This window comes from Dipodomys ordii, unplaced genomic scaffold (assembly GCF_000151885.1).
Source record: "Dipodomys ordii isolate 6190 unplaced genomic scaffold, Dord_2.0 Scaffold35, whole genome shotgun sequence".
In the NCBI taxonomy this organism is placed as follows: Eukaryota; Metazoa; Chordata; class Mammalia; order Rodentia; family Heteromyidae; genus Dipodomys; species Dipodomys ordii.
In genome coordinates this window covers 9,544,873-9,563,186 of record NW_012267251.1, presented here as the reverse complement: position 1 = coordinate 9,563,186, position 18,314 = coordinate 9,544,873, and the positions used below count along the sequence as shown (strand labels likewise).

General features: G+C 42.5%; 1 protein-coding gene across 1 annotated transcript in view; it reads right to left on the bottom strand.

Moving 5' to 3' along the window:
• The window catches only part of Zc3h11a (zinc finger CCCH-type containing 11A), a 31,757-nt gene that overhangs the window by 3,072 nt on the left and 10,371 nt on the right, over positions 1–18,314 (bottom strand). Inside the window, exons 7-14 of the mRNA XM_013017318.1 lie at positions 17,785–17,847; positions 13,967–14,065; positions 13,307–13,375; positions 5,640–6,143; positions 4,382–4,461; positions 2,751–3,078; positions 1,058–1,218; positions 909–958 (exon numbers count right to left, since the gene is read on the bottom strand). Coding sequence (XP_012872772.1) covers positions 909–958; positions 1,058–1,218; positions 2,751–3,078; positions 4,382–4,461; positions 5,640–6,143; positions 13,307–13,375; positions 13,967–14,065; positions 17,785–17,847 — 1,354 coding nt within the window. The remainder of the gene's footprint in view (positions 1–908; positions 959–1,057; positions 1,219–2,750; positions 3,079–4,381; positions 4,462–5,639; positions 6,144–13,306; positions 13,376–13,966; positions 14,066–17,784; positions 17,848–18,314) is intronic.

Genomic DNA, 18,314 nt, shown 5'->3' with positions numbered 1-18,314 from the left:
TAGGAGTCTCACAGTCTTTCCTGCCCGGACTGGCTTTGAACCGCGATCCTCAGATCTCAGCCTCCTGAGTAGCTAGGATTACAGGCGTGAGCCACCAGCGCCTGGCAGGAAATAGAATTTTTTAAGCTTGGGAAAGAAAAAACCAGTAATCCAAAGGTTAAGTGTGTAAGTAAGCACAGTATCTTGCCACCAGAGACTTAGCTTTTTTTCTTTGTACCGATACTGCGTCTTGAACTCAGGGCTTGGGTGCTATGGTGCTGTCCCTTAGCTTTTTTGCTCAAGGCCAGTATTCTACCACCTGAGCCACAGCTCCACTTTCAGTTTTTCGTTGTTTAATTGGAGACATAAGAGTTTCTTGAACTCTGTCTGCCTAGGCTGGCTTTAAATTCTGATCCTCAGACCTCAGCCTCTTGAGTAGCTAGGATTACAGGTAGGTTACCAGCACCCAGCTCCAAAACTCAGCTCCAAAAAAGCAGTGGCTCATGCCTATAACCCTAGCTACTCAGGAGGTTAAGTTCTGAGGATTGCCAGCTTGGGCATGAGACTATTTACCTCCATTTTTTTGTTGTTGTTGTTGGTCGTGGGGCCTGGACTCTGGGCCTGGGCACTGTCGCTCAGCTCTTCAGCTCAAGGCTAGCGCTCTACCACTTGAGCCATAGTGCCACTTCTGGCCTTTTCTGCTTATGTGGTACTGAGGAATCGAACCCAGGGTCTCATGCATGCAAGGCAAGCACTCTACCACTGAGCCACCTTCCCAGCTCCCCTCCAATTTTTTTTAAACACCAAAAGAACCCAGGTAGTATAGCTGTGGCTCAACTGGTAGAGCACTAGTTTTGTGGACAAATTTCAGGGACAGCACTCAAGTCCTGAATTCAAACCCCACCCCCCCCGTGCTGGTGCATGCACACGAGCACACATCATGTTTCACAAAAGTGTATGTATAAAACATACCAACAACCTAAGCAGCCAAAATACTTAGGAAATGGCAGCAACTGGCACACAAAGATACATAGTCAAAAAAGAGCTCTTTCCTGCCTCAGGTGGAGCTGCTTCTTACCATGGCTGCTTTCTTGGCTGGACTTTCCTGCAGGACGCTGCTGAGTGGCTTCACAGCTGCAATGACGGCAGGGTGCACCTCTGCAGCCTTGCGTTTTGGCGCCAGCTTGGGAGGTGAAGTAACTTTGACTACAGATGGCTTCACATTTACTTTGGGTTTAGCTACAGAAAATAAAATATATCTGATTAATAAGACAAAAATTTTTCTTCATATAGAAATATAGGAAAAATAAGCCAGGCACTGGTGGCTCACGCCTGTAGTCCTAGCTCCTATTCAGGAGGCTGAGATCTGAGGATCGTGGTTTAAAGCCAGACTGGGCAAGATGGTCTGTGAGATTCTTATCTCCAATTAACCACCAGAAAACCAGAAGTGGCACTGTGGCTCAAGTGGTAGGTAGAGAGCTAGCTTTGAGCTGAAGAACTGCCCAGAGTTCAAGGCCCATGACAAAAAAAAAAAAAAAAAAAAAAAGCCGGGTGCTGGTGGCTCACACCTATAACCACTCAGGAGGCTGAGATCTGAGGATCACCGTTCAAAGCCAGCCCGGGCAGGAAAGTCTGTGAGACTTTTTTTTTTTCCCTTTTTTGTGAGTTGTGGGGCTTGAACTCTGGGCCTGGGCGCTGTCCCTCAAGGCAAGCACTCTACCACTTGAGCCACAGCACTACCTCTGGTTTTCTGGTGGTTTACTGGTGATAAGAGTGTCATGGACTTTCCTGCCTGGGCTGGCTTTATACTGTAATCCTTAGATCTTAGCCTCCTGAGGATTATTACAGGTGTGAGTCACTGGTGCCCAGCTAGACAAAGCTTTTTTTTTTGGGTACGGTCGTGGGGCCTGAACTCTGGGCTGGGCGCTGTCCCTCAGCTCTTCATCTCAAGGCTAGCACTCTACCACTTGAGCCACAGCGCCACTTCCGGCTTTTTGCTTATGTGGTGCTGAGGAATCGAACCCAGGGCCTCAGGCATGCAAGGCAAGCGCTCTACCACTGAGCCACCTTCCCAGCCCTAGACAAAGCTTTTGATAATAGCAATTTTAAATTCTGAGAACTCATCTAGTTTCTCTCAGTATAATGCTATGGGAAATGTTAAGAAGCTGGGTATTGGTGGTTCATACTTGTAATCCTAAATACTCAGGAAGCTGAGAAATGAGAATCACAGTGCAGGGCCAATTCAGGCTAACATATCCTAGAGACTCTTTTTTTTTTTTTTTTTTGCCAGTCATGGGCCTGAACTCTGGGCCTGGGCGCTGTCCCTCAACTCTTCAGCACAAGGCGAGCGCTCTACCACTCAAGCCACAGCGCCACTTCCGGCTTTTTCTGCTTATGTGGTGCTGAGGAATCGAACCCAGGGCTTCATGCATGCAAGGCAAGCGCTCTACCACTGAGCCACCTTCCCAGACCTCCTAAAGACTCTTATCTCTAATAAAGCCAGCAAAAAGCTGAAAGTAGAGATGTGGCTCAAGTGGTAAGTACCAGCCCTGAACAAGGGGCCTTGAATTTAAGCCCTAATAGTAGCAAACAGAAGGGAATGGGCAGTTGGAGGCTTATCTCAAGTTATAGAGTGCCAGCTGAGTCTAAGGCTCTGAGTTCAAACCCCAGTTCCAAAACAAAATAAACAAAACAACAACAAACAAAAAACAAAGAGAAAGGTGAGCAATCCATCAAATAAGTAAAACTCCACCTAACTGTTGAACACTCACCTTTACCCCTTTTCTCCAATGTCTGTGCTGCACATTTCACATTCAATATTGAGTCCCCAATCCCGGAGGTTTCTACCTCCCCTTTCTGGGATGGCTTTATGGGAAGCCGCTTGGTCAGGTGCCGGGCAATGCCTAACGCAGCTGTGAGCACTGGTTTCTCCATGTGGGTATTGCAAGAGGCAACATCTCCCCGGAGGGGCGTGAGGACAGATTTCTCCTTGTGTGAGGCCCCCCTCTCCTGCGGTTTCTGCACGAGCTTCTCTCTCAGGGTTTCACATTTCTTGGCTGGAACTTTAGTGATATCGACTCCAGTGGACTCATCTAGAGCCTATAGACACATTCAAATGACAAAACTGAAGTCCAGTATCTCTAAACAAATCTGTGATTATCACTGTACCGGATAATGGGAGAAAACTAATTTGGTTTTAAGTAGAAAATATACTGCCATATACGGAAGATTAGGATAAAAGCTGTACGACACAAGGAAAACAATTTAGACCCCACAGGATACACAATCATAACCCTAAGCAAAGACTTGTTCAAAGATACTCATGATCTAATTTTCACTGTGTAAAAGAAAATCTACATGTCCAGGAAGATTAGACAGCATGATGGTAAAACTAAAGCAAAATTTTCAATGGTTTTATAAACATTTAAAAAGGTCTCATAAATGCATATATAAACAAACTTGACAGAAATCTATGAAAATAATATATACATCTGAGTTGTAGATTAAGAGAGTTTGTATTCTTTTTAAATTTTTCTTTCTTGGTTTTTTTTTTTTTTTTGAAAGAAGATTCTGCTATGTATCTGAGGTTGGCATTAAACTTAACAATCCTTTTGCTTCCTTGCTTCAGCCTCCCAAGGGCTGGGATTATGGCTGTGCCAACATGTACGGTTTACTATTTTTTTTTTCCCTTTTTTTTTGGAGACAAAGTCTTGCTGTATAGCCCAGCCTGACCTCAGTCTTGAGATTCTACCTTAGCCTCCAGAGTGCTAGGATCACGGGTATGTGCCACCATACTTGACATTACTTATTCTTTAAAAATAGAAAGTTCTTTAAGTTGTTATGTACAAAGGCAGGGAAAATCTAAGTTTAAAAAATATAACTTTTACTGGGCATCAGTGGCTCATGCCTGTAATCCTAGCTACTCAGGAGGTTAATATCTGAGGTTCAAAGCCAGCCCGGGCAAGAAAGTCCATGAGACTCCTATCTCTGATAAACCACCAGAAAACCGGAAGTGGCACTGTGGCTCAAGCGGTAGAAGAGCTCAGGGACAGTGCCCAAACCCAGAGCTGAAGCCCCACGACTGACCAAAAAAAAATAAATAAATAAAACTTTTAATTAAAAAAAATTAGGAGGTAAAAAACACTGAAAAGCACTGATAAATTTTCTAAGCATAATGTTGATCACATTCGTAACCCCAGCATTAGGGAGGATGAGTCAGGCACACTTCCAATTCATGGTCAGTCCTCTCCCCCCCGCCCACGCACACGCGAACAAAAAAAAACCTCAAAAATACAGAATCAGTAAAAGGTTTAAGAGACACTGATGTTAAGATTAAAAAGCACATTTTAATATTCATTTAGCTTTCATTCGCCATGAACACTACATGATGATCTTAACTCACCTCATTAGCCTCTGCCACAGTAACACTCATCTGAGAAGCAACTTCACTTCCTTCCTGAAGTCTCTTCTCTTCTTTTGTACCTATACTTGCAATGAAAGACATTAAGTTATTTCACTTAGACTGCAACTTTGTAAGGATGAGTGATAGAATTTCTTGGGCTCAGAGCAGTGATTAAAAAACATGACAAAAAAAACAAAAAATAAAAAATATGACAAAATGTAGGTAAAGTTCACTGGTCCTATGGGATCTCAAGTGCATGTTAAAATATCAAGGACTCTATGCACATCATATTGTACTGCTGTTACCAAACCACATTTTGGAATCCAATGATTCCCAAGTGATCAGTAAGAAATTCTCGCCGGACGCTGGTGGCTCACGCCTGTAATCCTAGCTACTCAGGATGCTGAGATCACAGTTCAAAGCCAGCCTGGGCAAGGAAAGTCCATGAGACTCTTACCTCCAATAAACCACTAGAAAACCGAAAGTGGTGCTGTGGCTCAAGCAGTAGAGTGCTCGCCTTGAGCTGAAGGGCTGAGGGACAGCGCCCAAGCCCAGAGTTCAAGCCCCACGACTGGACCCAAAAAAAAAAAAAAAGAGTCTCACGGACTTTCTGGGCTGGGCTGGTTTTGAACCGAGATCACGATGCTCAGATCTCAGCCTCCTGAGTAGCTAGGATTACAGGCATGAGCCACCGGCGCCCAGCTGACACAAATAATCTTTAACTGAGACCTAGTCCCTTTTATTACTGGTTAATACTATGACTTTTAAAATGAAGTGGATTCCACAGTCACTCAACCCTCTCCCTCTAGTCTACAAACGCTTAGGTGGAGCCTGTACACACTACCCACAGGCAGGCAATGCACCCAAGAACAAGGAAACATACAGGCATTTTGTCTATGGACACTACAGACAATAACACTGTAGATGAAGAAAACAGAGCATATCCTAGCCAGGCAATGGTGGCTCACACCTGTAATCCTAGCTACTCTGGAGGCTGATATCTGAGGATCATGATTCAAAGCCAGCCTGGGCAGGAAAGTTTGTTAGACTCATCTCCAATTAACCACCAAAAACCTGGAAGTGGTGCTGTGGCTCAAGCGGTAGAGTGCTCGCCTTGAGCTGAAGGGCTGAGGGACAGCGCCCAAGCCCAGAGGTCAAGCCTCGTGAACAAAAAAAAAAAAAAATTCAAAGAACTCCTACGAAGGTTGTGTGGCACAAGGTCCTTTGAAAAGTTACCCAGGACAGTGATAATACAGACCTGTTCTTTTGGTGATTCGCAGAAGCCGTCTGGCTGTGGGGGTGGCCTCCAGTGGAGGCGGGGAGCTGGCACTGCTCTCGGAGCTCTGTTGTGCCCTCAGTGCCTTCTCCAGCTTAATCTCCTCCAGTGTCTTAATGTGCACTTCCTGCATGGACCGTGCTCTTCCCGCAGGCTCTTCTGGTTGTCCTGTGCTAACAACCACCTGTGGTAAAACCACTGGCTTTTTTACATCAGCGTCACTCTTTAGCTTAATGCAAGTTGCGTCCTTTTTGCATTTTTGTCTCTCGGTTTCCTGCTGCCGATGCTTTTTTTCAGCTAGGACCTCAGAGAAAGTTTTAATTCGGACAGCAGAAGAACTTCTTGTTCCTGAAGTAGAATCTTCAGCTTTTGAAGGTCCCTCTGTCTTGAGTTTAGTTTGTAGTTCTCCACGTTTTTGACTGGCTCGTTCAAGAAGAATTTCTTCTAATGTTTTGACATGGATCTCACCAACTTTATTAACTCTCTCTGTTTGGGAAGAAACATGTCATTGTACTTGGAGTTATGATCCCGCTACTCTTCTAACAGTCCAGCAGAGAGAAAGCCTTCGGGGGGCCAGTAAAGTGCTCAATTGGTACAGCTTCATGCCCTACTTTAGACTATTATGCTTTAGTAAGTAGTTTACTACTACTATACTTTAGTTTCTTAGAACTCTAAAGAGGAAACACTTCTCATGTGCATTTTTATTTATTTAATTTTTTTGTCAGTCGTGGGGATTGAACTCTGGGCCTAGGTGCTGTCCCTCAGCTTTTCAGCTCAAGGCTAGTGCTCTACTACTTGAGCCACAGTGCCACGTCCGGCTTTTTCTGCTTATGTGGTGCTGAGGAACCGAACCCAGGGCCTCATGCATGCAAAGCAAGCGCTCTACCACTGAGCCACCTTCTCAGCCTCATGTGCATTTTTATTCAGAAGCTTATTCTTAAGATCTGAAAAGCATTTCCAAGTTGGAGAAGTCTGCCATTATAAATCTTACCTTATAAATAAGATAGAAATAAAATCTTCCCATTCACAGATATAAACTTGTGCTGGACATCTAATGGTAAAATATCACCACTGTCCACATGTAGCCTACAGTCTAACAGATCAGTAATTAAACAAGCTATAATAATGCATTAAAAACTGTTTTCAAATTAGGTGCTAATAGCTCACCCACTATGAAAGGAAGTGAAGATCCAGAGGATCACAGTTTGAAGCCAGACAGGGCAAAAAGTCTGTGAGACTCCAACTTTAAAATAACCAGCAAAAAGCCAGGCTTGAGGCATGGCTCAAGCAGTAGACTACCAGCTGAACAATCAAGTCCAGTAAGCTTAAGCCCCTGAGTTCAAGCCCTAGTACCAACAACAACAACAAAAAATCACACCTAAAACTACCTTGAGCATACAGCAAGAATGGTCATTGTTGTCTAGAAATTGGCTAGGGGAAACAGCAGAAGGGATATTTCAGTGGCATTTAAAGCAGATAAAGGAGATAAAGGAGATAAAATAGGTACCATAGAAAAAATAAAATAGGAAAGGCCCAGAAGTTGGCATGATATAAAGAGATAGATTCATTCATTCATACCTCCCTCCCTCTCCTTCTGTGTTAGAGATTATATGTGTCTAAATCAATGAATAAAAGTTCCCTGTGCTGGGCACCGGTGGCTCATGCCTGTAATCCTAGCTACTTAGGAGGCTGAGATCTCAGGATCGTGGTTCAAAGCCAGCCCGGGTAGGAAACTCTGTGAGACTCTTATCTCCAATAAAACATTCAGAAAACTGGAAGTGGTGCTGTGGCTCAAGTGGTAGAACGCTCGCCAGTTGAGGGACAGCGCCCAGGCCCAGAGTTCAAGCCCCATGACCAACAAAAAAAAGAAAAAAGAAAAAAAAAAACATCCTATGTTCAGGGATTGGAAGAAATAATTCAATTTTGTGAAAGTGGCTATACTATTGAAAGCAATCTGCAGGTTCAATGCAGTCCTCAAAACCCAAAGACTGTCTTCAACAAACTAGAAAAAAACATAAAAACCACAGAAAGACAAAGGACCTCAAATAAAGCAATGCTAAGCAAAAAAAAAAAAGCAATAGAGAGGTATCATAAAATGTGATTTCAAATAATATTACAGGGTCATAGTAACAAAAGTATCAAGGTTCTGGCACAAAACCAAACACACAGAATAGAACAGAGGATACAGACACAAACACATACAACTAAGCCATCTGATTCTTTAAAAAGGTGCCAAAAACCTATGTTGGAGAAAAGATAACCTCTTAACAAATGGTGCTGGGAGACCTGGATATCCACATGTAGAAAACTGAAAAACTGAAAAGCAGACCCCCTCCTCTCCCCATCTCACTCTGCACAAAAACTAGAAGCCCAATGTATAAAGGATGTTTCCTGTTGAAGCACTGGCAATGAGCCATCCACTCAGAACAAAATCATTTCCTCTGCCTAAAACTCCAGGGATTAAAGATTTTAATGTCAAACCTGAAACTTTAGAATGATTATAGGAAAATATTGGAAGACAATAGGCAACAACCTCCTGAACAAGATGCCAATAACTCAGGAAATAAGAACTAAAATGCGCGATTGTATTAAACTAAAAAGGTTTTGCACAGCACTGACTATTGGAATGAAGACAGAACCTACAGAATTGAAGAAAGCTGGGTGCAGTGGCTCACGCTTGTAATCCTACTCAGGAGGCTGATATCTGAGGATGCAGTTTGAAGCCAGCCTAGAAGCAAAAGTCTGTGAGATTTTAACCTCCAATTAACCAGCAAAAAACTGGAAGTGGAGCTGAGGCTCAAGAGGTAGAGCACTAGGCTTGAGCCAAATGGAGCTCAGGCACTGAGTTCCAATCCCAGGACCAGCACAAAAACAAAAACTAAGAATCACTGCTAGTTATTTATTTAATAGGGAGTTAATATCCAGAATACATAAACAACTAAAAAAAAATCAGTAAAGGTGGCAATGTGGTTTAGTGGTAGAGTGCTAGCCTTGAGCAAAAGAAGCCCAGGGACAGTGTCCAGGCCCTGAGTTCAAGCCTCAGGACTGGCACACACACATACAAAAAAGTCACCAAAAAAAATCAATCTATACAAACAAGTAAAATGAAAGGACAATTCTGGAAATAATCAGTACAAGTGGCCAATGAGTGCATGAAAAGAATGGAAAATTTTTTAGTGAGGGAAATGCAAATCAAAACTACACAGCAGTTCTTTCTTACTCCATTCAAAATGGCTATGACCTAGAAAATAAAAGAACAACTAATACTAGTGAAGATGCTGGGAAAATAAATACTTTATACATTAGTAGAAAGGTAAGTTAGTAAAGCTACTATTGGAAACCAGTGTGGTGGTTCCTCAAAAAACTCACATGATCCATGTATACTGTATGGCTGGGTATTTACCCTAAGGAATCTAAATCAGCATAGAGACACTGTACCCCAATGCTATTGAAGTACTATTCCTAATAGCCAAATGTAGACTCAGTTGGGGTATCTATTGACAGATGAATAAAAAAAACCAGAAAGTGGTTAGCTGGGTGTTGATTGCTCACTTCTATAATCCTAGCTACTCAGGTGGCTGAGATCTCAGGATCATAGTTCAAAGCCAGCCTGGGCAGGAAAGTCTGTGGGACTCTTATCTTCAATAAACCACCAGAAAACCGGAAGTGGCACTGTGGCTCAAGTGGGAAAGCGCTCGCCTTGAGCTGAAGAGCTGAGGGACAGTGCCCAGGCTAGAGTTCAAGCCCATGACCAACAAATGTGACTCAAAAATGGTAGAAAGCTAGCCTTGAGCCCCACACTGGGAGCTACCACTGAGGGAAGGGTCTTGCTGTAACACAGGCCAGCCCTCCTGTGGCTACTGCCCTAGGACAGGTCTTGCTTGTTTCAAACAAAGAAATCACCCTCTGACAAACTGCCAAAAGGGAAGAAAAAAAGCTGGAGAGGGACAATACAAAACAGCTGGTCCGGGCCTGGGAAGGTGTCTCACTGGTAGAGTGTTTGACTTGCATGCATGAAGCCCTGGTTCGATTCCTCAGCACTACATAAGCAAAAAAAAGCCGAAGTGGCTCTGTGGCTCAAATGGTAGAGCGCTAGCCTTGAGCTAAGAGCTAAGAGCCAGTGTCCAGGCCCAGAGTTCAGACCCATGATTGAAAACAAAAAAACAAAACCAGCTGGTCCCTGGTACACTAGGTGGACAACCTCCTGAATGGCCTTTACTTTTCTTTACTGAACTCTCTACACCTGTGAAAATTAAAAAATAAATTAAAAAAGACTCCAAATGGAGTTGAATGTGCCAACCTTTTCAAAATTAACTCAAGCCAAGAGATGGAAAAGAAACAGTTCATAATATAAGCCCATTTATCTGCTGCTTACTCCTTTCTGTCTTCCAATTTTGCCTTTTTTTCAACTGCGATTTCTATTACTCTGGAGGAAAAACCCAAATGTGCCTCCTCCTTGAACACAAATACAGTTGCTTATGATCTCCAAAGGATGAACCCCTTCTATTAATACACACATACCATTTTGTGCATCCTGGATCATCCAGGACCTGAGATCCCATTGACACAGCTGTCTCCATCAAGAGAGAGCAAGAACAAAACTCTACCTAGGCCTATCCCCCAGAAAGTACCCAAAGACTGACTTTAACTTCCATTCTCTAAAACATTTTTGGGATCTTGCGTCCTGATGGAGGAATAAATTATAGCAGCTAGCCGTAAGTTATGGGAAAATGCAAAAGGAAATAAAATGGAAGTTCAGAAGGTCTCTGAAGAAAACATTGTAATTAAACCAGCTTATGTACCCAACTAAGGTCATGGAATGTCACAGGATGGATTCTTTTTTTTCTTTTTGGGTCCGGTAGTGGGGCCTGAACTCTGGACCTGGGCGCTGTCCCTCAGTTCTTCATCTCAAGGCTAGCGCCCTACCACTTGAGCCACAGCGCCACTTCCGGCTTTTTTCTTTTTGCTTATGTGGTGCTGAGGAATTGAACCCAGGGCCTCGAGCATGCAAGGCAAGCGCTCTACCACTGAGCCACCTTCCCAGCCCACAGGATGGATTCTTTGAGTAAACTACCCACCTAAATATTAATGATAGTTTTTAGTCAACAGGTCAACGAATAGTTCCTGGAACAATGAATCTTTTAACTACTTAGATCTGGGAACTATGGCCTAGGGATCAAATTTAATTCAGTAAATCTCTCCCCACCTTGGGACAGTGACTACCCATGGGCTGGTCCTTGGGAGGATCTTAAGACCCCTTACATTTCAAATAAAAACTTGTGCCAGAATAAAAATCATTTTCACCCTAGAGATGACCTGCTTTCATCTATTCTCTCTTTTTTTTTTGGGGGGGGGGGACCGGGTCGTGGGGCCTGAACTCTGTCCCTCAGCTCTTCAGCTCAAGGCTAGCACTCTACCACTTGCGCTACAGCGCCACTTCCGGCTTTTTTCTTTTTGCTTATGTGGTGCTGAGGAATTGAACCCAGGGCCTCAGGCATACAAAGCATGCACTCTACCACTGAGCCAACTTTCCAGCCCATCTATTTTCTATTGAAAGTGCATTCCTTTCCTAATTTATTAAAAAATAAAATAAAAAGGTCAAAACTGGTATATGTGCTATTTTACAAGCTTTTTGTATTTAAAAAACCATTATTTTTCAGAAAACAACTTTAAAGAAAATGAATTACTTTTTGTTTTTGGTGTTGGTCTGAACTTAAGAGCTTGGGCACTGTCCTTGAGCATTTTTGCTGAAGATAGTATTCTACTATTTGAGACACAGCTCTACTCTTGACTTTTTTGGTGATAATTTGAGATAAAAGAGTCTCACACTTTCCTGGCTTTGAACTGTGATCATCAGATGTCAGCCTCCACAGAAGTACAGGAATACAGGACCTGGCTCTTTCCCTTTTCTTTTTTTTTAATGGGATGGGGTGGTGTCAGTCATAGGGCTTGAACTCAGAGCCTGGGCACTGTCCCTGAGCTCTTTGCTCAAGTCTAGCACTATACCACTTTGAGCCACAGTGCCACTTCTGGTTTTCTGGTGGTTAACTGAAGATAAAAGTTTCACATACTTTCCTGTCTAGACTGGTTGAACTGTGATCCTCAGATCTTAGCCTCCTGAGTAGTTAGGATTACAGGCATGAGCCACAGGCAACTCAGCTGAAGGAAAAGATAGTTTTCTTGTTTTTGGTCAACTGTGGAGCTTGAACTCAGGGCCTAGACACTGTCCTTGAACTTTTTCATTCAAGGCTAGCACTACCACTTTGAGCCACAGCGCTCCTCCCTCCTTTTTTGGTCAGTCATGGGGCTTCAACTTTGGGCCTGGGTGCTGTCCCTGAGCTCCTCAGCTCAAGGTGAGTGCTCTGCCACTTGAGCCACAGTAGCACTTCTGGTTTTCTAGTGGTTTATTGGAGATAAGAGTCTCAGAGACTTTCCTGCCTGGGCTGGCTTTGAACCACGATTCTCAGATCTCAGCCTCCTGAGTAGCTAAGATTATAGGCCTGAGCCATCGACGCCAGCCACTCCTTCTTATAAAATTAATTTCTTTCAACCTGATAGGCCTAATGTGAGAGTTCATGATTTTTACACAGTGAGTGATCTATTACCAGATCTTGAACTCAATGCCTGGGCACTGTCCCTGAGCATTTTTTTTTTGCCAGTCGTAGACCTGAACTCTGGGCCTGGGTGCTGTCCCTCAGCTCTTCAGCTCAAGGCGAGCGCTCTACCGCTTGAGCTACAATGCCACTTCCAGCTTTTTCTGTTTATGTGGTGCTATGGAATTGAACCCAGAGACTCATGCATGCAAGGCAAGCACTCTACCACTGAGTCACCTCCCAGCTCCTGTCCCTGAGCGTTTTTTTTTTTTTTTTTTGTTGGTTGTGGGCCTGACCTCTGGGCCTGGGCACTGTCCCTCAGCTCTTCAGCTCAAGGTTAGCCCTCTACCACTTGAGCCACAGCACCACTTCCGGCTTTTTCTGCTTATGTGGTGCTGAACCCAGGGCCTCATGCATGCAAGGCAAGCACTCTACCACTGCGCCACCTTCCCAGCCCCTCCCTGAGTGTTTTTGTTCAAGGTTAGGACTCTACTACTTAAGCCACAGTTCTACACCAGCCTTTTGGTAGTAGAGATAAGAGCCTTATAGACTTTCCTTTCTGGGCTGGCTTTGAACCATGATTCTCAGATCTCAGACTTCTGAGTAGTTAAGATTACTGGTGTGAGCCACAAGCACCCATGAGACTGGGACTTGAACTATCTGATGTTTTACACTCTTTGGCAGATTCCCTACCACTTGAGCTAGGTCTCCAATCTCTCAATGACTTCTGTTTATGCGGAGGACTGAACTTGGGGGCTTATGCAGCTTAGCATTGATCTATACTCCTAAACCATTAGAACATACTATTTTGTTAGAGCAGTTACTTTAGTACAAAGCAACTATAATTTTTACCTAATTTTTGTTGGATGTCCTATAACACTATGATAATAGTTTTGCCCTAATTACAAGAAAGGACTCCATACCAGCAAGTAATCAATAACTAAAACCAAGAGAATTCATAAAGAACCAAAGCCACAAAATCCAAGTGTAGTAAGCAAACTGGAAAGAACAGATATCAAGAAAAATAATATCAGAATTTAGTTTTATGACAAATACCTGTTGTCTCCTCACTGTTTGGACCAGTTGACATACCTAAACGCTCCTTCAAAGACTTGGAAACTTGAACTATAAACAGAAAAAAAATTCAAAATACAAAGGTTAGAAAAGCTGAAATTGGGATTACAGGCACTAGCCAGTTTATCCAGTTACACTATACCTGGGGTATAAATAAGTGGTTTTGCTTTGTGTTTTACTCTTTAAATCTCTCAAGATCTTAAACTCTTCCTCTCTACAGAACAGATTTAGGTGAATCACAGATTCTCTAGAATATTTTGAAAAGCTCAGGGAAAAAAAACCCAACCATAAAAACCCCTAATTAGATCAGAAAAGCAAAAATGTACCTCTCACTAATGAAAAGGTTTGGTGTCCTTCCTGTATGTTTACATAGCACTGTGTACTTCTCTGTCACAGAACTTAACCACAACACCTATAAGATTTCCTACCTGCCAGGAGTCTATTATTAAGCTCTTGAGAGGTATGATGATGTTAACTTTATTCAACAGTGTCTGGTCAGAATCTAGCAGAGTAGACACTCAAATGTTTGTCAAATAATAATATAAACTAAAAGAACAACCTAATGTGTAGGAACAAAAGAATGATGAACTTCAGTTATGAACTTCTAACACAGTGATAGAGTAAATGTTAGAACAAACTTACCTTTCTTTTGTGTTTTGTCAGGGTTAGTGTCTGGCACCTCCACTTTCTTCCCCAGCCTCTGTGCTAGGCTCCGCTTTAATGGGGGATCACTATCCCCACCTATAGACAGGGAAAACTTAAGTTCAAGACTGTAGGACTGTAGTCTTCAAAGGGCTAGGAATGTGGCTTAGTGATAGAATTCTTGCCTACCATGCATGAAGCCCTGGGTTTAATTCCTCAGCACCAGATAAACAGAATAAGCCAGAAGTGGCGCTGTGGCTCAAGTGGCAGAGTGCTAGCCTTGAGCAAAAGAAGCTCAGGGACAGTGCCCAGGCCCTGAGGTCAAGCCCCAGGACTGGCAAAAAGCAAAAACAAAAACAAAATTTGTAGTCTTTCATTAGGTCAAGAAATAAAAGCAAAATCAGATAATGCAAAAGTTTTCTGCTTTCACATGGTATATTTGTCCCTAGTTTCCTTAGAACTCAGTGGAGTAAAAGTACCCTACAAAGAAGGAAGGGACAAAATTTAAATGCATAAATAAGCATTTATCAAGGTCACTAAAACTACAAATCGAGCCCATAAGCCAACCATAGGTTGAGTTTACAAATAAGAATGTGAAAAATAATCATACTTAAAAAAAAGACTTTTAACTTGCAAGTGCTGAATTCATGAAACAACAAAATTACAAAATTTTATGAAATTTGTTTCTATAAACAGTACCTTCCTTTAATAACAGGAAGGAAATCTAAGGTTCTAATTTTCTTACCCAAGTTATCAACTAGTTTCTAACAGACCAAGACCTGAATCAAATTTCCTCATCCCAGTGTACCGCACCATACATGTCCAATATAAGTCATTTAAGGGTTACCAGTTTTTGCAGTGGTATAGGGACTTGTGCTTTCTAGGCTGGTATTCTACCACTTGAGCCATACCTCCAGCCACCCATTTTGCTGGTTAGTTTAGAGATGAAGTTGAGCCAAATTTTTTTGCCTGGGGATGACCTTGAACCTCTTCATCCTCCAGATCCCAGCCCCCTCCCCTGAGTGGCTAAGATTATAGGCTTGAGCCACAAGTGCCCACCTTTAAATATCATTAGTTAAAAAAATTTTTTTTGTTGTTTCTTTTAGTGCTGGTTCTGAGGCTTGAAATCAGAGTCTTGTGCTGTCCCTGATCTTTTGCTAAAGGCTAGTACTCTACCACTTGAATCATAGCTCCACTTCTGTTTTTTGTTTTTGGTAGTGTATTGGAGATAAGAGTCTCACAGACTTCCTGTCCTGGCTGGCTTTGAATTGTGATACTCAGATCTCAGGCCTCCTGTATAGCTAGGATTATACAGCAAGACAATGTCTCTAAAAAAATTTTTCTAGGGTTGGGATTGTTTCTTGAAGTGCTGATAAAGGATTTCTAGGGGGCTGGGAAGGTGGCTCAGTGGTAGAGCGCTTGCCTTGCATGCCTGAGGCCCTGGATTCAATTCCTCAGCACCGGAAGTGGCGCTGTGGCTCAAGTGGTAGAGTGCTAGCCTTGAGCTGAAGAGCTGAGGGACAGCGCCCAGCCCAGAGTTCAGGCCCCACGACTGGACCCCCCCCCAAAAAAAAGAAAGGATTTCTAGGCCCTCCTGTTGGAAATAACCTATACTCTATTCATTTACATATAACTGATTAAATTAATTACATCTTTCTAAATAAATTTAATAAGCTCCCACTGCAGAAAACTTTCACAGGCATTTCTTATGATTAGATTCAAAGTATACACAGGTATTTTGACACAACGAATCTGTAGTAATTATAGGCATAATTTAATTGTTGAAAGGTTTTTACTATTTATGGCAATAACTGTCCAACAGATTCAATATTTCCTTCTCCTCCCACTTCCCTCCCCACTCCCACCTCCATGCTGTCCCTCAGCTATTCAGCTCAAGGCTAGCACTCTAACACTTGAGCCGCAGCACCACTTCTGGCTTTTTCTGCTTATGTGGTGCCTGGGCATCGAACCCAGGGCTTCATGCACGCAAGGCAAGCACTCTACCACTGAGGCATCTTCCTAGCCCAATATTTTCATTTTCTGACTGGCTGAAAACTTGAAAGCAACTAAGCTCAGAACATTTTTTTGGTTCATGTTGTTTTAGTAGTGCTGAGGATTGAACCCAGGGACTTGTGTATGCTATGCAAGTGCTCTACCACTGAGTTACATCTTGATTCTTTGAGACAAGGTCTTACTATGTTATCTCAGGATGGCCTTAAACTTTTTTTTTTCTTTCCCTGTCTCCTAAGTGATAAAATTACAAGCATGTATCACCATTCCTGGACAGTTTAGAAGACAGGGCAATGAGAATATAGAAAAAAAACCCCAAAAAACATAAAATGAAGATAATGTTGTATTTTAAATACATTCTAAGTAGTATTAAAGAGTTTCTAGTTAGGAGGTGGTGGCCCATGCCTATAATCCTAGCTACTCAGGAAGCTGAGATCAGAGGATCACTGTTCTAAGCTATGAGACACTTATCTCTTATTAATAACCCAAAAGCTGGAAATGGTAGAGTGCAAGCCTTTAGCAAAAAAACTGAGGGACAGCACCCATGCCTTGAGATCAAGCCCCAGGATGGGCACACACACAAAAAAGAATCTCTAAAGTCATGACAGGCACCAGTGCCTCACAGTATAAATCCTAGATACTCAGGAGGATCAAAGTCAGTGGAGGCAGGAAAGTATAGGTGAGCAAGTCTGAAGCCTAAGTTCACACCCTGTATCAGCATAAATGACAACAAAAAAGAAACCTATAAACTCAGGTTTTCAAAATATTTTGTTTTTGCCAGTCTTGGGGCTTAAACTCAGAGCCTAGGTGCAGTTCCTGAACTTCTTTTGCTACCTCTTGGGCCACAGCTCCACTTCAGGCCTTTTTGGTAGTTTGAGATAAAAGTCTCACTTTCATGCCCAGGCTGGCTTTGAACCTTGATCCTTAGATCTCAGCCTCCTGAGAATACAGGCATTAGCCGGGCACTGGTGGCTCACGCCTGTAATCCTAGCTACTGAGGAGGCTGAGATCTAAGGATTGAGGTTCAAAAGCCAGCTTGGGTAGGGTAGGAAAAGTCCGTGAGACTCTTTTCTCCAATAAACCACTAGAAAACTGGAAGTAGTGCTGTGGCTCAATGGGTAGAGTGCACCTTGAGCTGAACAGCTCAGGGACAGCACCCAAGCCTGGAGTTCAAGCCCCAAGACCGACCAAAATAAATAAATAAATAAATAAATAAATACAGTTCAGTAACATAGTAAATTACTTCCCTAAAAAAGCAACAAAAGGGCTGGGAAGGTGGCTCAGTGATAGAGCGCTTGCCTTGCATGCATGAGGCCCTGGGTTCGATTCCTCAGCATCACATAAGCAGAAAAAAAAAAGCTCAAGTGGTAGAGTGCTAGCCTTGAGCTGAAGGGCTGAGGGACAGCGCCCAGGCCCAGAGTTCAGGCCCCACGACCGGAACAACAACAAAAAAAAAAAGGCAGTAAAAGACTGAATAAAACAAATTTAAGAAATGAAATTTAATTAACTAGACACTTTCCCTGTTCTAAAATACACTAAGTCTATTCAAAGAAATAAAGATATTCTTTACCTTCCTTTTTAAAAAAGCTGGTCATGGTCAGAATCTAATTTAATTATAACTAGTAACTTCAATGAAAAATTTAAGGAAAGCTCACATGAAAACCATGAGGAAATTTTACAAGTGCTTTTGGTCAAGAATACTAAGAGAGCAGAGAATCAGCACGAATGGGATGTGTACAGAGTGTGCAGAAGCAAGCATGTTATTGAACAAACAAGCACAAACAAAAGGCATGCACTACATTTCTTACCCACTGAAAATTTTCGTTTTCCCAGTCTCTCTGTAAGACTCAATCTAACCAAGGGTTCTTCTCCTGAAATGGCAAAAACAGAATTTCTGTATTTTAGCTATGAGAATTTCCCTATCATTAGATTTCTGTATTATTGAGTAGAAACTATGTGCCGACAATAGTATGAGCCCACTAGGAAGCCACTTAAAAATCAGGTCTTAAGACTACAAATAAATAAAGGAAGACTGGGCAGGGGGAGAGGAAGAGGGGGTCAAATGCAGAGTTCAAAGGAAAGCAATATTACAGTATTATTGAAAGCAGCCAAGTATAGGAAGCAGCCAAGTATAAGACAGCTTATGTTCTTAACCAACTTTTTATAAAACCCAAGCTATACCTTTTGCACTTTGAAAAGTTATACTTTATCACTTGAGCGAGAGAGCTTTCTTCTGGTTATTTGTTGTACAAAGGGCACATTTAAATATGTACAATCCCTATGTCATTCCTATGACATTTTTTAATATACTCAAAGGGTTTATTAGAATTCTTTACCC